Source organism: Oreochromis niloticus, linkage group LG4, assembly GCF_001858045.2.
Source record: "Oreochromis niloticus isolate F11D_XX linkage group LG4, O_niloticus_UMD_NMBU, whole genome shotgun sequence".
In the NCBI taxonomy this organism is placed as follows: Eukaryota; Metazoa; Chordata; class Actinopteri; order Cichliformes; family Cichlidae; genus Oreochromis; species Oreochromis niloticus.
This window is the reverse complement of record NC_031969.2, coordinates 5,028,088-5,053,300: the sequence shown is the minus strand read 5'-3', so window position 1 is coordinate 5,053,300 and position 25,213 is coordinate 5,028,088. Positions and strand designations below refer to the sequence as shown.

General features: G+C 39.4%; 1 protein-coding gene across 1 annotated transcript; it reads right to left on the bottom strand.

The window, feature by feature from the left end:
* Nucleotides 1-726: 726 nt before the first annotated feature.
* On the bottom strand, nt 727-24,908 carry LOC100695743 (beta-1,4 N-acetylgalactosaminyltransferase 2-like). Its single transcript, XM_019358257.2, has 12 exons — nt 24,818-24,908; nt 21,543-21,682; nt 20,436-20,606; nt 20,158-20,264; nt 19,084-19,121; nt 16,566-16,632; nt 11,032-11,145; nt 10,723-10,809; nt 2,357-2,538; nt 2,057-2,200; nt 1,348-1,576; nt 727-1,262 (listed from the first exon to the last, which is right to left on the bottom strand). The coding sequence occupies exons 2-12, from the start codon at nt 21,680-21,682 to the stop codon at nt 1,069-1,071; spliced, it is 1,473 nt and encodes a 490-aa protein (XP_019213802.1). The 5' UTR covers nt 24,818-24,908; the 3' UTR covers nt 727-1,068.
* Nucleotides 24,909-25,213: the final 305 nt, after the last annotated feature.

The following is a 25,213-nucleotide window of genomic DNA, read 5'->3' as shown; positions in this document are numbered from 1 at the left end:
TGTGTGTATCTGTGTGTGGGGGGTCAAACTGTGACCCCAGGAAGACTCCCCAGAGCCGTCCATCTAAACAAAAGGCACTTAGACTAAAACAGTTTATCCTACCATAAAACAATAAGACAAGGTACGACCTCTCCCTTGCTCCTAAAATGTGGGTGTGAAAGTCAGAGAGCTCTGGAATGCACACAAAGCCTTTTACAGCCTACTAAAGATCACACATCCTATCACTACACAATCGATTATACACCTCTAAGCATATATGGGTAGATATTTCTAAGCATAAATGACAATCAACATTACAAAAACCTAACATACATTTTATCCAAAACCTAGTGAGTGTTTACTCATGTTTACCACTGCGTGGCTGTAGCTCAGGAGGTAGATGAGGTCACCTACTGATCAAAAGGTTAGTGGTTCGATCCCTGGCTCCTCCAGTCAAAAGTGTTAATGTGTATGAATGTAGTTTGGAAGCACTCAGTTTGGAGAAAGTGTGTGAATGTGTCATGTTGTATAGAGCACTTTGAGTAATCAGGAGAGTAGAATGACACTGTATAAGAGTCAGTCCATTCACTGTCTGAACAGAATTTCGTCATGTTACTTTTGCACTATTATGTCCCGGCACATGTTGTTATTACATGGCTTGATTAAGGTACATATTAGGCTGACATCTGGGGCCAGAGCTGAAACTGTGCCAGCAGTGTGTCTGCAACTGGCCTTGTGCTGGCCCATGTGTGGGCCACCTCTGCCAAACAAGATCTAGGCCACGAAAGGGCCGTCATTCTTTGCGGTATGTGGGCCATGTGTAAGCACATTGTGTGGGCCAGATCCAGGCCATACTAATTTTGCTATGTCGGTAGCATAAGAAATCAAACTTTCTATAGAACAATAAAGAAATCAAATAAGGAACAATAAAACCCAACAGAAAGCAAAAAATAGCTATATTCACTGAGAATCCCAAGTTTTGTCATTCCTGGAGGAATAACAAAACAATAAAAATGAAAGAGAAGAAAATGTTCAGATCAAGTGCAATATGTATGACAACAAGTGACCCTTATGTTTGTTCATGGTTTTCTATCCATATCTAATGCACTTAAGGTAGTTTTTGAAAAAATGAAGCTGCAGTTTGAATTCTCCATCATTTCTTCCAGGGCTTCTGAATTTGTTGTAGGTAGGATTATGGTTTTCGGCTGTTTTAGGTTGATGGTCAATTGTCACATCACCACATGAGGCAACCATCAAAGAGCCCAGGCCATCCATGAAGAACTCTAGAGTCAGAAACAGACATTTGCCTTTTAACAAAATCATCTTAGTGCCATTTTCAATCTAAACTCTTTTGAGATCTGGATTTACCTGAATGCGCTACTCGCTGGAGCTTAGGGTCAAATCTCACCCTCTGCATGGCATCTGTACGAGCCAGGAAGAAGTTGACCACTCCACTGGCCAAATGGCATTGTGGGTAACTAGGAAGGGGGTGGAATTTCCCACCAGACTTCCTGTATAGGCAGCCACCTTCGTTTTCATCTCCTTCCTCATATAGAATAGAAAAGTGAAACGTGTCCCCTTGTACTGACCCACCAACCTAATTAGAGAAAAAACAAACAACTCATTATAAATCAACCCTAAACAGATGTAACCAAGGTTCAAAACTGGTGATTGACAAAAATAATCTTGAATTACTTTTGAAAACAAAAGACCATTTTAGTTTGTAGGATACTCAGCTCTCTGTCCTATGTGTATTTTCTACTCAGATTAAGTGCACAACATTCCTCTTTTCCCCTTCCTTTTTAACTCACTGTAGTGTAAGGTATCACCTGTGAAAATACCATCCCAACCCCTTCACCCTAACTCTTGCCTGTACTTTTTTGGGGGGGAAAAATGGAAATAGTTTTTCTGTGTGTTGGCTAGAATTGTTAGTTTATGCCATCTGAATACAAAAACCTGGGAGAAGAACAAAGGCTACATATTCTAAAAGTACAACGTTAGGGTCATAGCTGTTAGAGTTCTATTTAAAGCAGTTAAAACAAACTTAATGATCCAGCACAAGCTATTTTATTCTTACCACATCTAGTTCAGGGACTGCCTCCATCACCTCCACAAGTTTCTCTATCTTCGTCTTCTCTGAAAACAAAAAGTCGTCATCCACCCACAAGAAGTACTTGGTGGTAACCTGGGAGACAGCCAGATTTCTGCCTGCAAACCAGCCCTGAGAAAAGAAACACCCCAAATTCATATATCGGAATAGCACCTGGTTTAACTGAAATTGTACTTGATAAATCTTCCAAAAATTGAATCGACAATTGCATGTCTTATATTATATCTATATTATATATAAAATCTGAAAATTATTGCATGTGCATACCTGTGCTGGAGGCATGATGTAATGCTGGATGTTTTCTCCAGTAACGCTCTCTGGTTCTAAGCTGTCATCTGCAATAATCACTTTTATGTTACTATAGAATTTCCGGATGCTGTCCAATAACACCCTCAGTTGTTTGTAGCGCAGGAAGGTCTTTGTGACAATGGTGACTTGAGAGCTGATATCTAAGAGACAGAAGTATACAGAGAATATTCTTTTTAAAAGATGGATTGTTAGACAGAGTAGCATTAGATTTCTGCATCATTCAAACTAAGTAAAATGTGCATTCCTTCTAATTGCCAGCAGTGGGTGCATTCTCTGGTTTACAAAAAAAAAATCCTAATGTATTGAACAGTGTTGCAGAGTATCGGAATACATGTACCGCCGTTACTTATTTAAAATACAAAATATGAGTAAATGTATTCCGTTACAGTTACCATTTAAAAAGGTAGTATTCACAATACAGTTACTTTGCTGAAATAAATGGATTACACGGCGGTCTTTTCCTGTTTCATATGTTAGGCTATGCCCTCTCTACTTTTGGTAATTCCATGCCAGTGGAAACCCAAACAAAAGACGCATTAAGAGGCTCTAATGCCTGTGTCTCAGTCTTGCAGCCTATGTCACCTCTACTTGCGGTCCACATAATAATGTGAAGAAATATTTTTAAAAAATTAGAAAACTATGGCAGTCCATTCTATGTGTCTGTGAGCGCGAGGGAAGGAGAAAAAGGAGTCGAAAAGTACGAGTTGTCATCGACCAGAAACGGGAGATGGAAGCATGTAAATATAATAATAACCACTGCAGCCAAAAAGAGTGCCTGATGAGCCCAGTTGTAAGTAAGCTGTTAAGACTCGACTGTACACTGTGTTCGTGTTTTCCTCCGAAACAATAAGTTCTGTTGGAGCAGCCTTTCAACACCTCTCTCTGTCACTCGCTAGCAAAGTTGACCGAGACAACAAAGTAAAGCTACTTTTCGGTTATGAGCCCGACACGAACCCGACGTATTAGCCAGAGGTCCCTTTACTACAATTCGGAGCCACAGACCTGTTTTATATATGCACAGAATAGTTTTCTATACAAGATCGCTGCAAAAACTGCAGCCTTACCTAATGTCCACCCTACTGTTACTCATTTTATATTAAGATTTAAAAATCTTGTTGGTATTGTTATGGTGAGTAACCTTCAGTAGTAGTAATAAATCACACAGCAATAGCACATTCATGTAGTTGTAAAAAGCATAACAATATATTAAGTAATCCAAAGTATTCAGAATACGTTACTCACATTGCGTAATGTAACAGAATATGTTACAAAATACATTTTGGAGCATGTATTCTGTAATCTGTAGTAGTGATGGTAAATTCGATTCTTTTTACTGAATCGAGTTTTAATGAGTCACTCACCAAATTGAATCGGGTTTCTTGAGTCATTTGAGTCACTGAGTCAGTTGACCAGAGAGTGCAAAAATGTATATTTTCACTCAAACTTAATTTGTTTCTCTTTTAATGTAAATCCTACTGCTAAGATGAATGATTGTAAAAGAAAACAATTTTTTTAGAGCAAAAAAGAGCAAAAAAAAATTCTAAAGGGAACATTTATTTATTTTTATTTTATTTTATTGGTATTTTCCTTAAATGTGTCAAATATATCTCATCTAAATGTCCACTGAGCTGTGAGCCAGGGGGCGGTAAAGCGCCTTAACATTGGTTGCCAACCAAGAAGAAGAAGAAGCTGTGAGCCAGGAGGGAGGGGGTGAGTGAGTGAGTGATTCGTTCAACTCCTTTGAGCTGTGAGCCAGGAGGGAGGGGGTGAGCGAGTCCTGAGTGATTTGCTAACCCTACGATTCAGCACAGCAAGGGAGTGGGTGAGTAACTCAAATGTGCTGTTAGCATGCTAGCTGAGCGATGCTACTGTGAACCGAGGAGCTATTGTCTTGATGTGAGCTTCTACTCAGGGTTTTTTCTTCCAGTTCAGAGCAGAAATGTTTTTGTTAAGAAACTGGCTGTTGTTTTTTTCCCCACAATTTTAATTATAAGCTAGATATATTTCTACTAATGGAATTAGCTTGCTAACAGCAACAGGGATGAGTCAGTGAGTCAGTTGCACTTGTGAATCATGATTCACGAGTCAGTAAAGTGATTCCCGAGTATTGAGCGATTCGTTCACGAATCGAACGTCACTAATCTGTAGTGGAATACATTTGAAAAGTAACCTTCCCAACACTGGTATTAAAGTCTCAAAACATTACCGTTATGCTCACTTGATTTATAACCTCAGTAAACATTTCCCTTGAAGTTTATCATTTTCTTTTAGTCTTATACAACTCTAGGTTCTTTTCATTAATTATGATACAATTCTTTGTCATAGGAACACTGTAACTGAAAGACTTTCTCAAACCCTATGGTGAGTTTATTTTGTATTTTTGATTCCTTATGTTATATTGGAAATATGTTAAGTTCTTGTGTTTTTATAATTAGTTAGGTTTTAGTTGAGTTTTATTCTGGGTTTTGTGTCATTTGTGTCTCTTTTGTTATGTATCATGTTTCCTGTCCAGTCTGTCATGTGATTTATGTCTGTGCCCACGTCAAGCTTGTGTGTCATATCTATGTCTCTCAATGTATCCTGTTTTATTTCTAGTCTAGTGCTTCCATGTTAAATGTGTTTTGTTTTACTTTCCCCTGTGGCATCATATCAATATAAAACCAAGTAGAATAACAATTGATACAGCTACATTGATAGATAATATATTCACAAATAAAATTGACTATGAAATAGTAGGTGGACTTCTTATAACTGATATAAGCGATCATCTTCCTGTTTTTGCAATTTTTCAAAATTATTTTGGGATTAAAACTAAACAAAAGAATCAAACATTTGATATGATACAACATAGAATAACAAGAGCCATTGCTGCCCTCCAGGTGGACTTAAAGGAACACAATTGGAATGAGGTTTTTGCAAATGAAGATTCAAATAGTGCATATGATGCATTTCTATCAACTGTATTTTCACTGTATGAAAAACATTGTCCTTTAATGAAAATCGCTATAAAGCATCACAGATCAAATAAGCCATGGATCACAAAGGGGATAGAAGATGCATGTAAAAAGAAAAATAATCTATATAAGACATTCATAAAACAGAGGACAAAAGATGCTGAAATAAAGTACAAGTTATATAAAAATAGATTAGTAAATATTATAAGAACAAGTAAGAAAGAATATTACCACACATTATTGGAGCAAAGTAGAAGTAACACACAAGAAACATGGAGGATATTAAATAGTATAATCAAAAAGGGCTCAAAATTTTAAAAAAGATAAAGATATTGTGCTTGATAAAACTAAAGACATTGCAAATGAATTTAATGATTTCTTTGTAAATGTTGGCTTTAATTTAGCAAAAGAAATTCCAGAGTCAAGAAATAATAACGACCTAAATAAACATATTACTCAGAATGTGTCCTCCATATTTATTGGTGCTGTAACTCATAGAGAAATAATTAACATTGTGAAAACATTTAAAAATAAAAAGTCCACTGACTGTTTTGGTATTGACATGATATTAATTAAAAGTATTATAGAATATATAGTGAAACCTTTCGCATATATTTGTAATCTGTCCTTTCGAACTGGTGTGTTTCCCTCACAAATGAAAATATCAAAAGTTATTCCAATCCATAAAAACGGAGAGAGATGTCAATTTACCAATTACAGGCCAATATCACTACTCCCACAGTTCTCAAAAATTTTAGAAAAGTTATTTGTTAATAGACTTGATAAATATATTGAGAAGTATAATCTCCTAAGTGATAACCAATATGGCTTTAGAGCGAAAAGATCCACTTCGATGGCAGTGATGGAACTTGTAGAAGGGATATCTAATGCAATAGATAATAAGGAATATACCGTTGGTGTTTTTATAGACTTAAAAAAGGCGTTTGATACAATTGATCATTCTATATTAATGAATAAACTAGAGAGATATGGCATAAGAGGGATAGCATACAAGTGGATGAAAAGTTACCTGGATGACAGATGTCAATATGTCGAAATCAATAATGTAAAATCTAAGCAGTTGAAGGTAACTTGTGGTGTTCCTCAGGGCTCTGTGCTGGGCCCTAAATTATTCATATTATATATAAATGACATATGTAGTGTTTCCAAATTGTTAAAATGTGTATTGTTCGCTGATGATACCACTCTGTATTGCTCAGGTAAAAACCTAGAACAGCTTCTGACTACAGTGGAAAAGGAGTTAAATATATTAAAAAACTGGTTTGATATAAATAAGTTATCGTTAAATATAAAGAAAACAAAATTGATTATTTTTGGCACTAGACAAATGAAAAATGTATCTAAAATCAGGGTTATTGGAATTGAAATTGAAAGAGTGTTCGAAAATAAATTTCTTGGAGTGATAATTGATGATAAGCTGAGTTGGAAGTCTCATATAAACCATGTGAAAACAAAAATGTCAAAAACCATTGCTATTCTCTACAAAACAAAGCATGTCCTGAACAAGAAATCATTATACACAATTTATTATACTCTGTTGCTTCCATATATGACTTATTGTCTGGAGATATGGGGTAATGCATATAAAACAAATACTCTTCATATTTTCAAGTTACAAAAAAGAGCTATAAGAATTATACATCAATCAAACTACATAGAACCAACTAACATTTTGTTTATTAATCTGAATACCCTGAAATTTTATGATTTAGTTGAATATAAAATGGCACAGATAATGTATAAAGCACAAAATAACTTGCTTTGCCGCAGTACTCAGAAGCTGTTTGAAGTCAGAGAGAGTCAATATGACTTAAGGGGAACAGATTTCTTTAAAAAAAAACAAGATAAGGACAAATATAAAGCAGAGATGTGTTTCTGTTAGAGGAGTTAACCTGTGGAATAGTTATGACAGTGATTTAAAAAGGTGTAGTTCATTTTCCTTGTTTAAAAACATGTTTAAAAATAGAGTATTAGAAAAATATATAAATCAAGAATGAAAAGAGCAAAAAAAATAATACTGAAACTCTTGATTGTTTTGCTTTGATGTAGTTACTTATCTAAGGTGGAAAGTTTTTTTTGTTTTGTTTTGTTTTGTTTGTTTGTTTGTTTTTGCTTTGCTTTGTTTTATTCGTTGCTTCGAGCCCTGTGTACAGGAGCTGCATGCAAAAAGATCTTTTGTTAAAAGGGTTGGCGTAATAAGCAAATGCTTCAGCCAATACCTTATGATTAGCCTTGTCTCGTGCTTTCTTGCTTTGTGGTAATCTTTATTCACTGAGATATTTGAATGCAAATCAATAAATCATTTCATCATGTATATTTGTGTCAGCTGTGTCTCCCCAGGTGTTTCCTCTTCCCCCATTACCCTTCTGTATATTTATCCCCTGTTCTTTGTTGGGTTGTCTGTTTGTCTCCACACCAAGTCAGGTCTGGTCACAGAGTTTTCTTTCTCCTGTTCGGGTTAATGTTCATGTTCTAGTTCTCTAATGTGATAGTTTCTCATGTTCCTGTTCAGGCCATGTTCAAGTCACAGTTCTCATGTTTTAGTTTTAGCTTTTCCCATGTTTTAGTTTTCGCTTTTGCCTTGCTTTATTTTTGTTTTGACATCAGCCCAAATAAACGTCTCAGCTTTTGTTATACCTCGTTTTTCTCCCAAGTCTGCGTTTTTGGTCCACTTAATAAACACTCTGGCACACCCCATCATGACAGCACAGCCCGCCCAGCATGGACTACGCAGTTGAGTGAGCAGATTGGGAGTCTGTGCAGAATTGCAGACTTGAAGGGAGCTGCATCTCCTGTAGATTCCTCAACTGTCAGAAGTGTTGGACTCCCTGGTTCAGTTGAAAGATGGGCTCCGTGCCCTTCCACTGGCCCAGGCTGTCATGGGCCAGCTTCCCCTGCCCAGAGTCGCCTACATCCACCTCTCCGTCACAGACAAGTCACTCACCCTCACTGCCTCAGATGGACCTCCCATCGCCAGCCTCATGAGGTCAGATGATGAGGAGTCTGCTGCTACTACACCTTTAGCTCCTGCGGCGTCAGCTTCCCTCACGAAGCGGCATCTGCACCACAAGCGCTCCTCGCTGTGGTGGGAATCCCAGACTTCCCCGGAGTGGCCGAGCAGTTAACCTCTGCTCAGAGGTCGTAAAGACTGATACACCTGGGAGCTCTGCCGGGCCGTCTCAGCATCCTGTCTTGGCTGAGAGCTCAGGTGAACTCATCCAGCCTACCATGGATGCTGCATTACAGTCACTGCCTGAACAGACTGACTGCACTGTGCAGCCCCAGCCGCAGAATCCTGAGTCGGCTGTGTGAGGTCTCCACACCTGCTGGCCCTGCTTCGCCTCAGCCAGTGGTCTCCGCACCCAGAGTCGGTCAGGCTAACGCCTGTTCCGCCACCACTTTCCACGCGGGCAGCCTCCCACATAGCAAAATTGGTATTGCCCGGATCTGGCCCACACAATGTGCATACACATGGCCCACATACCGCAAAGAAGGGCCACCAAAGGGCCGTCAGTATTTGCGGTATATGGGCCATGTGTAAGTTGTGTGCAGCCACGGGCCAGTTGCAGACACACTGCGGGCCCCTGTGCTGGCCCAGAACAGTTTCACCTCTGGCCCCAGTTGTCAGCCTAATGTGTACTTTAAACAGTGCCATCATTACCAGACCTGGCCCACATTTGGTTGACATACACTGTAAGGAAGAGGACTCCCTTACTACATTTATTTATATTATATTCTCTGTATAGCACTTTAGAGCACACTTTTCACTTTATTAAAAGCACCTTATCAAGCACTTTATTTAGCATTGCACTTTAAGCATGGATTTGCACAGTAAAACATTTGCACACAAGAAGTTTAAATATTTATTGATTATTTATTGGGAATTTTAAAATCAGTTGGTAGCCTTGTTTCAGATCCTGCACAGCTGCTCCTCATCAAGGAATGTGGTGGTTGTCTGTTAGGAGAGAAGAATGGTGATTGAGATGATGATTAAGGTTTACCAGTAAGGAAAACTAATGCAAATGTGTGTGTGAAATCTAGGAATAAAAGTGGTGCAAATAAGTGTTGTTAAGATAATGATTACTCACCTTTCTTGCCTGTGTCCTCTTCAGGGTGTTTGGGCAAATGTTTCCCCGGGGGTCCAGACACCATTTAAAGGTTCCGGGAGAGACCATTGGTAAAGAGAGTGTGGTGAATCTTTTTGTGCTTGGGTTTCTGGGTTTTTATAATATTGGGTTTGGTGTAAAATTAAAGTGTGAAATATTTATTAATATAAAAATGTGAAATGTATTTATGTATTTATTTATTCTAATTGATATATTGTATACTGTGGTGGAAGGTTGGGATTTAAGAATTTACCTAAGAGTGGAATAATGGTTTAGTCTGTGACAGCTGAACATATTTAAGGCTGCTGGTTGTCATTAGAGGAGGATATTTTGTGCTGTGAAGAAGCCCAAGGAGTTAATTGTTGTGAGGAGAGCTGTATAGCAAATAAATACTTTGTTCCACTGCACTTGCCTTCGTCCAACTCACTGTGTTTCCAGCCGCTAAGGGCCGCCCTATTACATACACCCTGCCATGACATCAGTCAGTCAAAAGTGCCAGCTTGATACCGGATCCGGGGAAGACCTGTGTTCTATGAGCCTGGGCCACATAAACCAAACCACAATCGGGCCAGATGTGGCATGCCACACATAAACAGTGATATATATGCCAGGCCTGGCCCATATATGGATGACATACCACTTACCATGCCAGAAGTCAGCCAGCAGTGCCGGCTTGACTCCACATCTGGGCCAGACCTGTCTGCCATGTGGGGATCTGTTACCTGCTGCCTTTTTTAAAAATACCTTGTTTTTCTGCCATGTCTGCATTTTTGGTCCGTTTAATAAACTCACCGGCATACCCTGCCATGACAGTAATCTGTGATGCAACTTGTCATGCACCTCCCTCGAAATTTAAGTACATATAGCTGTTCTTTATTGATGTCAAAGCATGGTTTATGATTATTTGATTGGTCAAATAATTATTATATTTTTGTGGATTTCATACATCTTTTGGATGATGTTTCTTAACTAATCAGTTACTAGTTCTTAACAAAGCACAGTGTTTCAGGTGGAAACGACTAGGAATGAAAAAGATGCGAAAGAGGTTTTTGTTTTGGGGGTTTCTTTTCCACAAGGGTAAGATAATGAAAAAATCACAGTGATTGAAGGAAACAATGATTCTGCCTCAACATAACACATTTTCTTAACTGTATGCAATGAATATAATAAAGAAGCATTTTGCAACAATATTTAAATGAATATGGACTTGGCTTTTAACCCCTGATGAAGAGCTCACTTCTACCTGTTCCCATGTCATACAGGACTGGTACATGAGGCTGCTGGATGGTAATGGGAAACGCGGCTTCATAGTTTTCAAACTGGAAAGTGACTGAACACAAAAATAAAATTTGTTTAGGTTCAGAACATGTGGGACTCTTGTTTAAAGAAAAATAACAAAGAAACAATTCAGGACTTATTCTTTCACAGTTATTTTAAATATAACGTACAGAACTCATACATTAATGCTAATGTAAAATGCACATAACATTTTGCAAATTCAATTGTCATTTAAAAATTGGGGTTTATAGCTCTTCACATTTCTGACACATACCAAGGTCTCCAGTGTTTATATGGTAGATTGTGCTGGTATAGGACACTTTGGCCAGCAGATTATTGAGGACCAGCAGGCTGTTAGACTCAATAATCAGTTTCGTCCCTCCAGAACCTGTGAATTAAAACCAGACAACTTTACATCAGCCTTAAAATTACATTTAATGGGTTGTGGCTAAGTGCAAACAGATGTGAAAAATTTACTTTATGTATATTCACAGTAATATAATATTGGTAGTCATTTCTCAGAAAGGACTTATAATATAACAGGAGTGGTCTTTAATTCAGAGTAATTTATTCTGACAAATTAGGAAAGTGGCTTTCCTAATTAAATTATTCACTCATCCATTCTCTTGTGCTTATCCTTATTGGGAGGTCGGGGTGGGTCGCCAGTCGGTCGGAGGCCTAACACATACATACAGACAACCATTGGCACCCACATTGACTGGCAGTTTAGAATCACCAGTTATCCTAACCTCATTAACTTCATGTGTTTGGATTTTGGAGGAAGCCAGAGTACACAAGAGAACCAGTGCAAACACGGAGAGAACATGCAAACTCCACACAGAAATACAGTAGATGGTGGAGATGAATTCAGGACCTTCTTGCTGAGAGCCAACAGTGTTAACTACCATGCTACCGTGCTGCCCAGCCAAAATACATTAGTTACTGATAATTGACAACGAGAATATGAAGTCCTGAACTTTACTAAATAAGATTAATGTAAAACAACCAATACTACGCTGATTGAGGAGACACAATGTCTAAAATTGTATGGAGCTATAGAGGCAAGTACATGGGAAAACCATCATAACATAAAAAGATGTAATAAAAAAGGTTTTACAGGGTAGGATTTTTAAAAAGGTGTCAAGATACCTTGTAAGAAAAAGAATACATTTATGTCTTTGTCTTCTAAATTTTATCGCATTACTCTTTTATGAATTCAGTCTGTTGAGATTACAATTTTTATTTTACACAGATGTTACAGGGGAAAAAATTATAAAAATGATCTCAAAAAAGTAACAGTGGCTAGTTTAATGTGTTACTGACAGGAATAATGGAGAGCCAGCAACCTTTGTAGAAAATAACAGATAATCACCACCTAGACAGAGGAAGGATCACACACACTTTATGCTGAGTACATGAAAACCCTTAATTTGACCTTCATTGACCTTCACGTGTGAGTCAGCCGTGCAATCAACAACTGTTCAAAAGGATCGGTGCAGCTCTCCAGATTCCTCCAGATTATCAGTTCACCCAGTGTAGGAAACAGGTCAGTTTGTTTGCTCCTTCCTTTGCTACTTCTTCCTGTGTGATGACGCACCTTCCTTTGTCTACAGTGTTTCCCATCTGGCCTGAAAACTACTTTTTTATGTTCATTCACTTACCTCTGCTGGACGCCATTCATCTCTTGCTGCCTGGGATAATATCTCAACTGTTAGTTGCTGCTGTGGTTTCCTGGAGCCACTCCACACTCTGCTACCTGCCCACTCTTCATCAGCTCACTCACTGATCAAAGGCTTCACCTACTGCACTCTCCCCAGCCTCGGCCAACATGGAATCCAAGTAAGACTCCTACAATATTAGTTGCCAAGCTCATCTTCTGGATTCACTCCCCTGTCTAGTTCCCTCTCCTCTCTCACCCGGCTACTCGCTGCCTGTTTCTGTTTACTCTGACGACCCAGTGTCTCACTCAAGTTAATCTGATCTTTGTGTTTAGTCAAGACTCTTGCCCACGTAAAAGATGACTCGTGTGTTTTGTGTTTGTTCAAGTTGAATTAGTCACTCGCCCCAGTTTAAATTATTTGTAAATATCTCCTGATTGAATTAAGTCTTTAACTGATTCTTGTGCCTTGTTTTGCCTGGGTCCCGCACTTGAGTTGTGTTACCATTTGTTTTCTAAACATAAGTGTTTTGTGAAGGCACTGGAAATAATTCTTCCAAACACCAAACATGTATTCTATTAGACCACAATGTTGTATTTTGGTTTTAGCAAATAATTTATATAAATTTATAAAAGTTATTGTTCCATGGTCTCACTGAACTCCACACCTACATTTTTGAATCAGCCACATAAGACCCACAACTGTACTTTGCTTTGCCTGCCAGCACCTGTCAGTTGCCTCTGGAATCCCACAGGCTCTACAAGCCACAGCCCCTTGTTACCAATTTCGCAATGGCGGTGTGGCACATGATCCACTCAGATTCATTGTTCCCAGCCTCCCTCAGAGTGCAGTTGAGTCTCTGCTGAAGGTGGGTGTGATGGGGCGTGGTTCGTGGCATACTGCCATGGAGGCAAACACACCTGAGCTGCATGAGATCATCACGCCTCCCTCCATAAAAGAGTGAACTGGGGCCCGAGTGTTGTTGTTGTGTATGTGTGGCTGGCAGCTGAAAAGCTACAGCCAAATGTAAAACAAACGACAACTGAATAAAGAAGTGTTTGAAAGTGTGACAATGTCGTAGGGTCTGCCATGCGTATTCTACAGTGGAAATTGAAGATGGCCCCTGCGTCCAGCATACCCTCATCAGTTCTGTCCAGAATTTTCTGCTACAACTGATCACCAGGTGGTGCTCAACTAGCAGCGCATCTCATCTCTACACCTGAGTGTCCAAGACTTACGGCTGCAGATCTGATAATCCGATTACAAAATTGATCATCAACCTTCGACATAGTGTTCTGGTGCCACATACACTTATGAATACCCTTATGCTTAATCATGGTGTTATGTTGTAGTTAACACTGAAGTCCAGTAACAGAACACCATTTAGGTTCAGATATAACAGGCCATTCCTCCTTATGACACCTCTCCAGGTCACGCTATCATTGCCCACGTGGAGTCATGGAGTAGAACAATGGAATCCTCAGCTGGCGCACTTCCCAGCACTCCACCCAATGACCCCAAGAAGGCTGAGCACTCTGAACTGTCATTTGGCACACAGACGAATGATTGTTAGGACCTTTTCCCCAACCCAAGGTACAGAGAAGCAACTTCTCATCCACTGGAGAAAATCTCAATGTCCAGAAAGATGGTGGAGGGTGGAGGATTCAAGTATACTTCCACCATGGGTAGTGGGCACATAGGTGGATGGACCCATGTAGCTTCTTTGGGCTGAGGCCAGCTAGCTCCCATGGGCAAAGCCCTGGCCATCAGGTGTAGCTAGAGAAATTGAACTCAGACCCTTGAGTCATACAGTCCAGGCCACTAAACTAAACCCAGTCATATTCCAAGAGCACTGAACAAGAGGGGTGCTGTCACAACAGCTGTGACTGGTACATACTGGGCCTGCAAGGCTACTCAGTCCCCCCAGTTTTAATCAGAGTAGCTAGGGTAGGTATTTAGAATTTAGAGGCAATTAGAACTGGGGGAGTTCCCCTCACGTACTAGCTCCATCCAAGCTCTGCACCGACATAATACTCATATGATCAAACTTCCTGTATTCGGGTGCTGGTCTCACAGATCAACAAGTGCAGTTCCCTCAGTTCTGACTACCTTCCCTCTCTTTGTTACCGTTCAAATAAACTTCTCCAGTTTGAATGATATTCCAATGTAATTGCTGTAGATGCTGTACTGGTATGGATCAGTGTATGTCTTGATCAGTGTATCAATATCTTGTTCACTCCTGGCATATAATTTAACTTACACCTAGCTTTTACTAGTCTTCCACTGTTTAATTTTTCATCTAAAATAATTATATAAATATTAGCATTTTCTGTACAGTGTTGAGCCTTCTATCAGGGACACAGGAAGAAAAAACAATGAAACAAAGAGAAAAAAAGAAAACTAATAATATTCCATAATTAAAAATAACAAAAGAAAAAAACCCAAACCAATATTAATTTGGTACATACAGGGTGGGCCATTTATATGGATACACCGTAATAACATGGGAATGGTTGGTGATATTAAAGTCCTGTTTGTGGCACATTAGTATATGTGAGGGGGCAAACTCTTCAAGATGGGTGGTGACCATGGTGGCCATTTAGAAGTCGGCCATCTTGGATACAACTTTTGTTTTTTCAATAGGAAGAGGGCCATGTGACACATCAAACTTATTGGTAATGTCACAAGAAAAACAATGGTGTGCTTGGTTTCAACGTAACTTTATTCTTTCATGAGTTATTTACAAGTTTCTGTTTGTTCACAGCCATTGACATGTCGAAGAGGTTAACACATGAGGAGCGGATCGAAATCATGTTGATATCTGGTGAACGCAGTAACCGGGTCATTGCAGCAGATTTCAATGCAAGACACCCTACGAGACCACCCATCTCCCATGCTACAGTCAGCAAACTGCTTGCTACATTTTGTGAAACTGCTTCAGTGTTGGATTTGCCAAAATGTGGACGCAAGAAAACTGTCACTAATGAAGAAACATCAGTGGCTGTCCTAGCTTCATTCAGCAAGAGCCCACAGCGTAGCACTCGCCGCATGTCACTGGAGAGTGGCATTAATCGAACATCCCTTCGGCGGATATTAGCTACTCACAAATGGCACCCTTACAAACTCCAGCTACTGCAGCATCTCAACGAGGATGACCCAGATCGGCGCACAGAATTTGCAGAATGGGCAAAACAAAAATTGGAACAGGACCCTCAGTTCACGCAGAAGATTTTGTTCAGTAATGAGGCAAACTTTTATGTGAATGGTGAAGTTAACAAACAAAACCACTTCTATTGGTCTGACACTAACCCACATTGGATGGATCCCTCCAAGACTGTTGGAACAACAAAAGTGATGGTTTGGTGTGGTATATGGGGTACAACGATAGTGGTTCCATTCTTCATCAATGGAAACCTCAAGGCCACTGGATATTTGAAATTGCTACATGATGATGTGTTTCCCTCTTTATGCACTGAAGCTGGCACGTTCCCTGAGTTTTTCCAGCAAGATGGTGCACCACCACATTATGGGTGCCAGGTCCGAGCATTCCTAGATGAACAGTTTCCTGGAAAGTGGATTGGTCGTCATGGGCCAGTTGAATGGCCCCCAAGGTCTCCCGATCTCACCCCCTTAGACTTTTATCTTTGGGGTCATCTGAAGGCAATTGTCTATGGTGTGAAGATACGAGATGTGCAGCACCTGAAACTACGGATACTGGATGCCTGTGCTGGCATTTCTCCTGCGGTGTTGCTGTCAGTGTGTGAAGAGTGGGAGAAGAGGGTTGCATTGACAATCCAACACAATGGGCAGCACATTGAACACATTTTATAAGTGGTCAGAAACTTGTAAATAACTCATGAAAGAATAAAGTTACGTTGAAACCAAGCACACCATTGTTTTTCTTGTGACATTACCAATAAGTTTGATGTGTCACATGGCCCTCTTCCTATTGAAAAAACAAAAGTTGTATCCAAGATGGCCGACTTCTAAATGGCCACCATGGTCACCACCCATCTTGAGGAGTTTGCCTCCTCACATATACTAATGTGCCACAAACAGGACCAACCATTCCCATGTTATTACGGTGTATCCATATAAATGGCCCACCCTTCGACTTGGAGTCAAATTTACCTTTGACTTGGAAACTCACCTTGAACAGTGGCCTCTGCAGTTGAAGTTTCTGTGGTTAGGACACCATTTGACACAGTTAAGAGAACCTAGAATAGAAACACATGAATAAAATAAAAAGTGCTCTGAGTAATTTTAGCAATGCAAACATTACTACCACCTCCACAAAACTCCACCACCAGTCAAGCTGTCTTTTTAAACCTGAAGAAATCTTTAAAGTGAGAAGGCATTAGACATTAGTCCCGCCTTTTAGAGAACTTGACACAAAAACATATTTTTCAGTGTTCATATAGTTTTATAGCATTCAGTGCATATCAGATGCACTACACAGCCCAAAGGATGTGTGGTCCGTTTTGTTAGAGTGCAAACTATTGGGAGATGCAAGTATGCACAGCTTCTTCAACTGAGGACAGTTTGAATTATATTGTGAAACAATATAATTCAAACAATAAGAATTATATTGTGAAACAATATAATTCTGTCCTGCAAGCATAGGAATTAGTGCTTGAATCTGAAAGGTAAAAATTTAGGAATATGAAATAAACCTGCCACCCCTACTTATGTGGAGATTGCAAGAGAGAAAAGGGTGCTTTTTAACAAATGTCAAAGGCTAGTAAAGTTAAAACCAATCATGACCATATGAACTTGTGCTGTTTGAGGAATTTCAAAATCAACTACCCAAAAGGGCTGTAATTGATAATTGGCAGCTGGATAATGTAGTGGTAAGACTACACACTTTTGGCTGGGAGTCTCAAGTTTGACTCCCACCCAGTATCCAGTAAGGGTCCTGACTAGAGCCCCCATGCTAAAAACCAAGCCCTGGAATGGTGCGGCTACATCTGCAGCCTGTCCGCAGCTCGGACCCAAAACATTTCACTGCATGCTGTACTCTGTATGATTGTGTATGTGGTGAATAAAGCTTGTTTGTTTGTTTGAAACACAATTAACAGACTTGTGTGCAGGCTTGGAGACTTACTGGACCTTAGTGACTCTTATGAATGATGCAGATCCAACAAGATCACACCCAGACTTTACCTTTCTCAAAAAGAGCTTCAGCCTTCAGCCACAACACTCGGTACATAGAGAACCTCATTTAAGAAAAATTAGAAAGGCTTGTCATCCTTCTGCTCCTGTTGCTCATGTCATACATATCGTATCACAAATCAGGTGATTCCTGCTGTTTTTTTGACAACTATGCCAGGGTTAGGGGGTTAGGTCAGCTGAAAAAGGGTGGAGTGCCCACTCTGGTTCAGGGAAGAGTTCCTGCCCCAAGTCGAGGAATTTAAATATCTTGGGGTCTTGTTTACAAGTTAGGGGAGAGGGGAGCAGGAGATCGACAGACTGATTGGTGCTGCGGCTGCAGTGTTGTAGACACTGTACTGGTCTGTCGTGGTGAAGAGAGAGCTAATTATGCTTGCCATTGGAGGGCCGGCGGTAGTGCCAGCACCCATACTGATGGATGGTCCTCTGGCTAGAAGGCTCGCCTTTAGCCCTGGTCAGGTTCCTACCAGACCTTTCCTAGTTGCTCACCCTTCTCTGTGCTTATGCTTGCTATGCCCTGCCTGTGACATGCATTACTCCTAACATGCATATTCTTTTCCCCAGCCGGAAGAGCTGTAAGATCTTTGTTATTTTGGGGGTCCTGCTGTAATCCCTTTCACAGCTGGGGTTCCTTTCTGCCGAGAAAGGCCATCGAAATCTAACTGCCAAACACCTACCTATATTCTGTTCATCAATAAATCAAATCTAATGATCTCTCATATTCAGGGAATCTGTTGACTCTACTACGTATGTAACACACAATAACTTCAACTTTATGATACTTGGTAAATTATAGAAACAATACATTTCTATAAATGTATACATAAATTATTGTACATGCATAACTTGCACAGATTTACATATCTCACTAGTCAAAACCAGTGTTACCTGGTGAAATATAGGGTCTACTAAAATAAACTGACTGAAACTGAATAACAGTGTGTTATGAAAGCCCATACTGACTATGTAGATTGTATACCAAGCCTTGTTTGCCACACATGAATGCAATAATACATTTTTTGAGAATTAGTATATCGTACATTAACAATTCTCTTAGCATGAGAATGCGAAAACGTGAACTTAAATTCAGAATAAGATACCGGCTTTCAAAAGCATTTTCAGTAGCAAGCTGTATAAAAGCCCAAGGTTACCCAAGATGGCTGCTGTACATTGATTAAAAAATCATGTCAAAGAAGAAAGAAGTATTATTGCTTTTAATATTGACAAAAATCGACTGAATTATTCACACAAAAGCTGAATTTAAATTCAGTTATTTTGCCCCAAATTTTTACATCAAAATTAAAATTAAACATTCATTAATTAATGATTAATGAATGTTTTGATCATCATTGCCTTTTATAAAATAAGTTAAACATACATATCTTTGAACTTTAAAAACATTCAAGCCGCCATCTTGCATAAACCAGTCAACCTCTACCATTCAGTCAGGGAGATCTGGGTGAGATCTGCCTGTTTCTAATCTGTTATATCAGACCAACCTTATAGCTGTTTCCTTCTTCAGCATGCAGACCTAAACCTGAAATAAAAATACCTTCAGTGTCATTTAGTCCTTCTACTGAAATACACATATTCAAATCATCTTTTGACTTCACACAAGTGTTGCAAGGTAAGTTCTTGAGGAAACCTCAGCTATCTTTCACTTAGTTTTTCCTCACTGGGTGAATGCCATAGGCATTTAACCTATTGTGTTCCTTTTTCTCTTTATTCTTTAATCTTCTTATTATTCTAGTTGCTCCGTTTTTTGTCCTTTAACTACTCCCCCAGTTCTTGTACTATTTTCACCATTCAAATTTTAAAATATTCTGCCATTTCTGCTCTTACCTGCTCTATCTTTTGGTGTCATTACTTTTACACGTTTTAAAATATTAAGCTTTTTGTGCAACTTTTTGTCCCATTCACATGATTGGGACCACACTACAAGTGTGGTCGCGGGTTTAGCTCGATGGGGTGAGCCGTGTTTTAGCTCACTGAGACGAACAGGTGTTCTGAGAGCGGGAGGCGCGAGTTTGAATCTTTCCCGTGGTAACATTTTTTTCAGCAGAAAGTTCAGCTTCTTCCTCCTTTCAGTAGACAAGTTCATCTTCTTCTGCACACCGGTTTGGCTTGCTGTTTAGCTCACTGAGATGAGCAGGCACCCTGACACCGGGGGGCGTAGGTTTGACTATTTGTGGCCTTTCAGCTTTTTCACCTCTTTTCAGCACATAGTTCCGCTTCTTCAGCAGTTTTTCAAAGACAACTTCCACTACATGGCATTTACCCGGTATTTTCGCAGGAAATGCAACTTTTTCTAGTTGTGTTTTAAATGACTCAAGTTTACCTAATGCTATTGGCTCTGAATCACCAAATACCTACTTCTTTGCAGATGTATTTGTTCAGTGCTGTTTTTGATCTGACTACTGAGAGCATACTTTTATAAAAAGTGATCACTTTCATGTTATAAACAACTGTGAACCATGGCCTTGTTGCCTTCCTATTCTATTTGTACTTCTATTTTTATAGAAAAATAAAAACTAAAACATTGGTGACTGAAGCATAAATTGAGCTAGACATACCTGGTATTGCAGTGGCAGTCAAGGGTCGTACTATAACGCCCTGGATAGGATACTGCAGAGGAGAGTTAGGCAAAGCAAAAAGTAGCTTGGATAGTACTGAATTAGTCCTGTTGAGGAGATGGAATAGGGAAAAATGACACAAAAGAATTTTGAATACTCAGTATGACACGCATGCACACACACACAAACACACACACATATATTTTTCATTCTCTTTTATTACTGAACTGTAAGTCTAACAGTTCACTGAAAGCTCCCACCATATATCCATCTTCTACCTGGCTTTGTATTGCTGGAACTCTTTAGCTCGTCGCTGCATTAATTCCTCATATTGGTCTTTTGGGATGTGGTCTTTGAGAATTGTAGAGCCATCAGAACAGGTGCATGGACCAGGTAAGCGACGTTGTGTGGGCAAAGATGACTTATAATGTAGAGATCCTGAAGAGTGCCTGTAATATGAAAGTCCTGAAGAGTCACAATTCAACATCAACATTTAAATGAGTCAAGTATAAAAGAAATTATATTCTTATGTGATGTGATCCTTATGGCAGCTTCAGCATGGCCATCCTTTTCATCATTGGATTCCTCCTCATCAGTCATTTCTTGGTGTAGATTGCATAGATTACATTCCGTGCCACTTTCAGATCCAGACAATTTCTCCTCTAATGCATCCCCACCGTCACTTTCCTGGCCTCTCACCTCCTCACCAGTGTAGTGATCAAATAAGTAGTAAAGAGCCTCACTTAGGGTATATATCGCCTTGCCATGGTGCTGACACCCAGTGACCTGTCAGCAAGGCCTCAAAAAAGGATTGTACGCCAAATCTATGAGAAAAGTTCAATGATACAATGATACTGCCAACAGAGGAGTTGTTCTCGTGGAAGTGAGGCTCTATTGGGCAGTAGTTGCTAGGGAACCCAATGTGTGTGTGTGTCTGTGTGTGTATGTCCATCTGAAAAAAGAGGATGTACCTGGACTCAGTTATTTACACTAATTGTTGTCTCCACTATTCATTTCTAGTGATCGGTCATATTTGACCGGAAACAGTAAGTGTACAAATGTTGAATAAAATGAATTACTGATCATTCATGAATCTCCCAGAATATTTCTGAACATATATGCAGTGCCCTCTATAATGATCGTGACAAAGACACTATCAAATAATCAATACATAACTGACATGCAGATTCTCAGCTTCTTTTCAAAGGGTTTTACAAATATTGTCCACGGGCCCCTTTAGCACAACACTGTTTTGGCTATATCACTTTATCCTTCTCACTCAGTTGCTTCAGTCTATTTGCCATGAAAAGAAAAATGTATAACATACATATTTGAAGAGGAGGGTGTGTCCACACACACACACACACGATACAGGAATTATTTACCTTTGTTTTGATGTTGGAAGATTGTTGCTGGCTAGCTCACTTGTCCAATTACACAAATTCCCAAAATAGAATCCAAACACGATGAATAGCACACCGACAACAGCAATCGCAAAAAGCTTTGAGTTTGTAGAGATAGACATCTGTTGATACACAGAAACACACATTATAGTAGGTTGACTAGCAAAGGCAAAATCTTTTACATCTAAATAGTTAAACTTAGCAAATGGACACATTAGTCATACAGTGGCTTGCAAAAGTATTCAGCCCCCTTGAACTTTTCCACATTTTGTCACATTACAGCCACAAACATGAATCAATTTTATTGGAATTCCAGGTGAAAGACCAATACAAAGTGGTGTACACGTGAGAAGTGGAACGAAAATCATACATGATTCCAAACATTTTTTACAAATAAATAACTGCAAAGTGGGGTGTGCGTAATTATTCAGCCCGCTGAGTCAATACTTTGTAGAACCACCTTTTGCTGCAGTTACAGCTGCCAGTCTTTTAGGGTATGTCTCTACCAGCTTTGCACATCTAGAGACTGAAATCCTTGCCCATTCTTCTTTGCAAAACAGCTCCAGCTCAGTCAGATTAGATGGACAGCGTTTGTGAACAGCAGTTTTCAGATCTGTAAACTTTTTTTACAGCATTTGTTAGCATGAGTATTCACGTCAATGTATAACACATCTCATCAATTTATCATTTACAGGGAGTGCAGAATTATTAGGCAAATGAGTATTTTGTCCACATCATCCTCTTCATGCATGTTGTCTTACTCCAAGCTGTATAGGCTCGAAAGCCTACTACCAATTAAGCATATTAGGTGATGTGCATCTCTGTAATGAGAAGGGGTGTGGTCTAATGACATCAACACCCTATATCAGGTGTGCATAATTATTAGGCAACTTCCTTTCCTTTGGCAAAATGGGTCAAAAGAAGGACTTGACAGGCTCAGAAAAGTCAAAAATAGTGAGATATCTTGCAGAGGGATGCAGCAGTCTTAAAATTGCAAAGCTTCTGAAGCGTGATCATCGAACAATCAAGCGTTTCATTCAAAATAGTCAACAGGGTCGCAAGAAGCGTGTGGAAAAACCAAGGCGCAAAATAACTGCCCATGAACTGAGAAAAGTCAAGCGTGCAGCTGCCAAGATGCCACTTGCCACCAGTTTGGCCATATTTCAGAGCTGCAACATCACTGGAGTGCCCAAAAGCACAAGGTGTGCAATACTCAGAGACATGGCCAAGGTAAGAAAGGCTGAAAGACGACCACCACTGAACAAGACACACAAGCTGAAACGTCAAGACTGGGTCAAGAAATATCTCAAGACTGATTTTTCTAAGGTTTTATGGACTGATGAAATGAGAGTGAGTCTTGATGGGCCAGATGGATGGGCCCGTGGCTGGATTGGTAAAGGGCAGAGAGCTCCAGTCCGACTCAGACGCCAGCAAGGTGGAGGTGGAGTACTGGTTTGGGCTGGTATCACCAAAGATGAGCTTGTGGGGCCTTTTCGGGTTGAGGATGGAGTCAAGCTCAACTCCCAGTCCTACTGCCAGTTTCTGGAAGACACCTTCTTCAAGCAGTGGTACAGGAAGAAGTCTGCATCCTTCAAGAAAAACATGATTTTCATGCAGGACAATGCTCCATCACACACGTCCAAGTACTCCACAGCGTGGCTGGCAAGAAAGGGTATAAAAGAAGAAAAACTAATGACATGGCCTCCTTGTTCACCTGATCTGAACCCCATTGAGAACCTGTGGTCCATCATCAAATGTGAGATTTACAAGGAGGGAAAACAGTACACCTCTCTGAACAGTGTCTGGGAGGCTGTGGTTGCTGCTGCACGCAATGTTGATGGTGAACAGATCAAAACACTGACAGAATCCATGGATGGCAGGCTTTTGAGTGTCCTTGCAAAGAAAGGTGGCTATATTGGTCGCTGATTTGTTTTTGTTTTGTTTTTGAATGTCAGAAATGTATATTTGTGAATGTGGAGATGTTATATTGGTTTCACTGGTAAAAATAAATAATTGAAATGGGTATATATTTGTTTTTTGTTAAGTTGCCTAATAATTATGCACAGTAATAGTCACCTGCACACACAGATATCCCCCTAAAATAGCTAAAACTAAAAACAAACTAAAAACTACTTCCAAAAACATTCAGCTTTGATATTAATGAGTTTTTTGGGTTCATTGAGAACATGGTTGTTGTTCAATAATAAAATTATTCCTCAAAAATACAACTTGCCTAATAATTCTGCACTCCCTGTATTTTGCATGAGTCACCTTGGCACAGGTGTCTCACTGCAGGTTAGGTATGTGCCAGTCAAGTTTTACACAATGCCCATCCCAGATCTCTTTAAGAGTTCTTCATTTTATTATTCTTTTTATGAGGGGAACTGGCTGGTTTTTCAACCTCTTATATGTGCTTAGATGTCAGCTGGACACAGGCACACTACAACCTATAAGCCAGTTTTGAATAGATTACAATGCAAATACCTCCCTGCTTCAGTGACTGAAAAAACATTGTATTTGCTAAAGAGGTGTGTCTTTTCTTGTTAATAATTTCTGTATGCATTCATAAGAAAACATATGGAGACCCACAGGCTTTAAGCCTCTAACATCTTTTAAAAAATACTCTCCCAAGTCTCCACAGATGAGGGAAACAATAATGATCAACATAATTTACACAGAACAAAACTATTTACAGTTTTACTTTTTTCTGTGCTCGGAAGAAAATGTGTGCCTTGACCCACAACATTTAAGGCATAAATATAAAAATAAACATAATATTACGGTTAAAAAAAGACTTTCATTATTGTGGCTGCATATTTAAAAACAGAGCACAGCTACCTGGAGAAAGACAATTCATATGAAATAAAGATCCAGAAATTTAGTTTTAAGGTGAAACCTCAGGGGAGAGCCACTCTGTGTTGCTCGCCTCAGTAATACAACTTTTGATGTGTAGAGTTGACCATGTTTACGTGCCTAAATGCCTGAACAGATGGGTAGCTCTCAAACAGGTGTACCTAATACAGTATATAAATATAAAAGTATGGGCTTCTTTCCCTTTTTATGGTAAAGGAAATTTTACTTCAAAGATGCACTTCCTTGACAGGTGCATAATGAAACAAACTAATGAATATCTACAGCGCCAGAATCAGAGAGTATTGGAAAAATTTAAATTAACATAACTTATTTATGTAATTACAAAGATATTGGGTTTTTATTCTTGTGGTATGACAAAAGTATAGAAATAGCTCATTTCCTACCTCTTCTTCCTGCTGTTTATGGAGCGCCAATAACTAAAAAATGATGAGCGAGTGAGAAAAAGCCTTTCTTGAAAATCTTGAACAACTTGCATGTAATCGTTAGAAAGGTTGCAAGCTATGAAAGGTGTGGTGTTCTTCTTTTGAGTTAACTGGTGTCACAGAGGACAATAAGGTATTAAGGTAAAGACTGGAGGCGGAACAATTGAACAAGGTTGAAAACGGCAGAAAAAAAGCTCAACCAACTGGTACATCCACAGATCTTCATGCATAACTGACAGAAAAAACCCAAACAACAAAACCAAACAGAAAAAAAATATCTGAATAATATGTCATTTACCTTTTCTTGTTGTTTTAGATAATTTGCGGATTTTGATCCTTATGTAGCACTATGTAGTA